Below are 4,055 nucleotides of genomic sequence, written 5' to 3' on the forward strand. Positions count from 1 at the left end.
TGACAGTTTTAGATTTTGTGGGAAATGTTTTTTTCAAGTCACACGTGGGTGTTTCTCCTTTAGAATGACATTCCTGACAGCAGCGAAGACTCAACAGCTGGAGTCTACATTTAGGAAAACACCGTCATTGTGCAGTTACGTGAATCAAGTACAAATGTAGCTTCTTGTCATTTTATTTTCAACTCTTTATTATATACAGATATGTTTAAACGTCTGTGTTTAGAAACAACGGGCGCTTTAGGGCTGTGATCCCACGAAACATCAGCACATTTAGGATAGAAATGTCTGTGAATGCAGTCTGTGAAGCCGAAATGGAAAAGTGGCTTTGACAGCAGGACAGCAGTCCAAAGCAGACCTCAGCATCATCACAAGCTACTTCAAGAAACACAAGCTGAAGCTGTTGAGCATCACAGCCCGCTGACCTGAAGACCGCTGAAAACCTGCCGACGTCAGTCGCTCTGGACACGCCAGATCATCTAAACTCATCTCAGAACTTGATCTGCAAATCCCTAAACCAAGAACAGAAAGACTCTTTGCTGCTGCAGAAAGTGTCTGTAAGCTGCCACAGGAGGAGTTTGTGAGCGCTGACTGACTTCTGCCACAGCGACTGCACCAGAGTAACCACAGAAGACATCCGGGCCTCCTCCCTCACTGAACCCAGTCTGTGTCTGTGCACATATTCTGTGTTTCAGAGTTTAACTGTGAAACTCGTGGCCGGCTGGTTAAAGTGTGCACCACGTCACCACAGTGTCCACAGAGCTGGACTTTAAAGGAAACTGTGTTCTTCCAACGTGAACATACAGTTAGGATGTATCCTGCCCCCTATTGTGCAGCTCAGTCGGACCACAGTAAGAACAAACACATAGAAAATGATACACCCAGTCAGAGGCATTGGAGGCTAATTAACATCCTTCTAATGAGTGCAAAGCATCACACTTTAGCTAAATGCAAACAACTTGTGAAAAAAACACTTCAGAGTACTTTAAACACTTGCATATGGTACTTCTGTGCCATTTGAAATTAAAAAAAAATGTTCACAAAAAAAATCAAAACTATTGCTGCCACATTATCTGAAAAATCCTATAAATTTATGAACTGGTGACATGAAAACACGACCAGTTTTGTTCCTAAAGGCTCCTTTCTTTGCAGGACAAAAATGATTCCTTGCATAAAAGCAAAACTCTAAAAGCAAAATCATTGGACTGATTGGCTGTCTGGACTGGTTTACTCATGAAACAGTGACTTTCTGTGGAAACAATCAACAGTGTCGGCTCGAAAACGTTCATCATGTCTTCTTACTGATAATATAATGTTCAGGTTCTCTGTTCAGACATGTAGAGTGTGCTTTTATTACCTGACAGTCTTCAGAGATGAGGGTCTGCTGGGCTCACCACCACATACCATTCGGTGTGGGCGTGGCTTGCCCGGCGGATCTGGCGGCTCTGCTGGACCTGCCACAGGTGCCGGCTGTCAAAATCTGCCGGCTGACACGTCACCCGCTGTCAGTGTCAGCTCAGAAGAAGGCGAGAGTTTTCGCCGAAACTGTCAGGTAATAAAAGCACACTCCACATGTCTGAACAGAGAACCTGAACATTATATAATCAACGGTGTTGTTCTGCCGAGAACAAAACATTCAACACTAATAAACCTACAATAAGATCAGAATGGTTCCTCTTATTTCCCTCTTCATACACCGGCTAAACATGAACAGGCTTGTAGGTGTCTTCCAGAGGCCTGCTGTCAGACCTAGAAAAGTATCAGGCAACAGAATGGTGACATTTCAGAAAGATCAACCTGGACCATGTCCTTGCACTAAGCCTGGCTGAGGGCGCATTGTTAGGCCTCCGTGACTGAACAGCCTCTCCACTGGTGCACTGGTGGCAGGAACAGCGAGCGCTCTCATAGCCACAAGACAGAGCCTCGGGAAGACGTTGGCATGCCTCTTCCACAAACCTCGTCAGACATCAGAGAGTTTCCCCCCAAAAAAAAGAAAGGAAAGGAAAAAAGAAAACATGATTGTTCACGGTCCCAAAACACGAGTCCAAGTCGAGTCTGAAGTCTCTCTGCGTGCGACTCGAGTCCACATCTCTGATCCACATCAACTGAACATATACCTGCAGGAGCTGTTGAACGCTTTAGAAGATGTATTCATGTCACACCAGCTGATTGGTTTTATTCACCTGGATGTTCTTCCCTCAGCATATATACAAACAACTACTTCATCACCAGATTGAGCACCGAGCCAGAGGTCCCCACATCATGATGCTGCCGCCACCATGCTTCACCACGGGGATGGTGTGTTTATGATGATGTGCAGAGTTTAATGTCTGCCAAACACAGCGTCTAGTCTGATGACCAAAAGGCTCAATTCTGGTCTCCTCAGACCACAGAACCTTTTTCCAGGTGACTTCAGAGTCTCCAAGTGTCTTCTAGTGAACTCTAGTCCAGATTTAACTTGAGTTTTATTCAACAGTGGATTTTTATTCGTTGTTCTCCCGTCAAGCTTTGACTGGTGAAGAACAAGAATCAGTTGTTCTCTGCACAGCCTCTCATCTCAGCCACTGAAGCTGGTAACTCCTTCAGAGGAGTCGTAGGGGTCTTGGTGGCCTCCCTCACTCATCTTACATACAGACTTATTTTACATCTGATATTTTTTCAAGTCTATTATCCTGTCTTTGATTCAGTGTTGTAAACCAATAAACATGGATAAGGTTTATAGACCCTGTGTATCTGTGGTCAAAGGTTCTCCGTGGTGTGATGGAGACCTTTGAATCTGGGTGGAACCACACTGTAAAAAACATCCAGCGACAAAACAAACTGTGACAATCTGGCAGCAAAGGTGTCAGAAAAAACCATTAGAATTCAGTGAAATAATGAATTTCAGAATCAAAAGCATGTTGAGCAGGTGAGAGTGGACGAAAGCTGTGCTGAGCTTTGTTGCACCAAGTTCCTACTGTAGGGTCTGTGTTCTAATTACTGTACATCTAAACTGTTCCTTGTTAATCTCACACTTAGAGGTGATGTAATTACTATCAGGTGATATAACTCTTGATGATGTGACATGGATTCATGATATCTGGTGTTCCTACTGGGTGTTCAAGGAGTCCTCTTCTGCACCAATCAAAGGCTGACATCAGGCCACGTTTTGCGGCGCTAGCTGTGGATGTTTTGGTCGAGGCTGCACCGACCACCTGGCTGGCTCAACCGCTACCACCGCCTTTGTTTGGAACATGACCGAGTCCCTGAGGCGACGAGCCGACGCCGCGTCCCTGCTGCAATATCACTTATTTCAGATGTTTCAGGCAGAAGTCAATAAAAGTCCACCGCAATCATCTCCACCGGTAAAATGAAACCTGTCTCCCTCAAGTCCAGGTCTGTGGATGATCCAGAATAACCAGCGTGTTATGAAATGTGACGCTTTTAGCTCAAGTAATATGGAATAAAATGAGAGTTTTAATATCTGAAAAATGAGCTCCTGGACCTCTGAAGACCCATTTTTTGCTTTTGTATGCAGAACTAAAAAAGAAAAAGATGTTTGATTTTCCTGCTACCGAGCTGTTCAGTCGTTCTTGTCTTTTGTGAACATGGGACGATGGATTCACAAACCGGTGACAAATGAAAGGAAACAAACACATAAAGAGTCCCAGTCAGGTGTCCAACATGCAACCAGATCTCCTCAACGTGGGGCTGAATTGTTCGGGTTTCTCCTTTAATGTGTCGCCCATCTCATAGCTCTGTGCGCATCTGGTTTCAAAGACTTCATCTGGTTTTCAGAAATCCGTCTCAGTCCAGGTCTCCACTGCGACAGTTCAGTCAGTTTGGGATCTGGTTCCTTTGCTCTTCCAGCTGAACACTGATTGAACCTGCTGCCCCGTTTAAAAGCACACGTCTTTTACTTTGTGAAGCCAAACTCCTCGTATGTGTTCGTATGTTTCGCCAAAAGAGCCGATTATAAAGCAAAGTTGTTATTTTCACTGTTCGCTGTGTGGATTCTTTTAACAACAAACAGAGTAGTTCTGATTCCTGACCTGGGTCATCGTCCATTTGGACCCCAA

At 44.6% G+C, this 4,055-nt stretch overlaps 1 protein-coding gene across 1 annotated transcript in view; it reads left to right on the forward strand.

Annotated features, from left to right (window-relative positions):
* The window catches only part of LOC103365071 (tripartite motif-containing protein 16-like), a 20,482-nt gene that overhangs the window by 10,438 nt on the left and 5,989 nt on the right, over nucleotides 1-4,055 (forward strand). The window contains exon 2 of the mRNA XM_008292402.1: nucleotides 1,362-1,549. Coding sequence (XP_008290624.1) covers nucleotides 1,362-1,549 — 188 coding nt within the window. The remainder of the gene's footprint in view (nucleotides 1-1,361; nucleotides 1,550-4,055) is intronic.

Source organism: Stegastes partitus, unplaced genomic scaffold (genome assembly GCF_000690725.1).
Source record: "Stegastes partitus isolate 25-593 unplaced genomic scaffold, Stegastes_partitus-1.0.2 Scaffold807, whole genome shotgun sequence".
Lineage (NCBI taxonomy): Eukaryota > Metazoa > Chordata > Actinopteri > Pomacentridae > Stegastes > Stegastes partitus.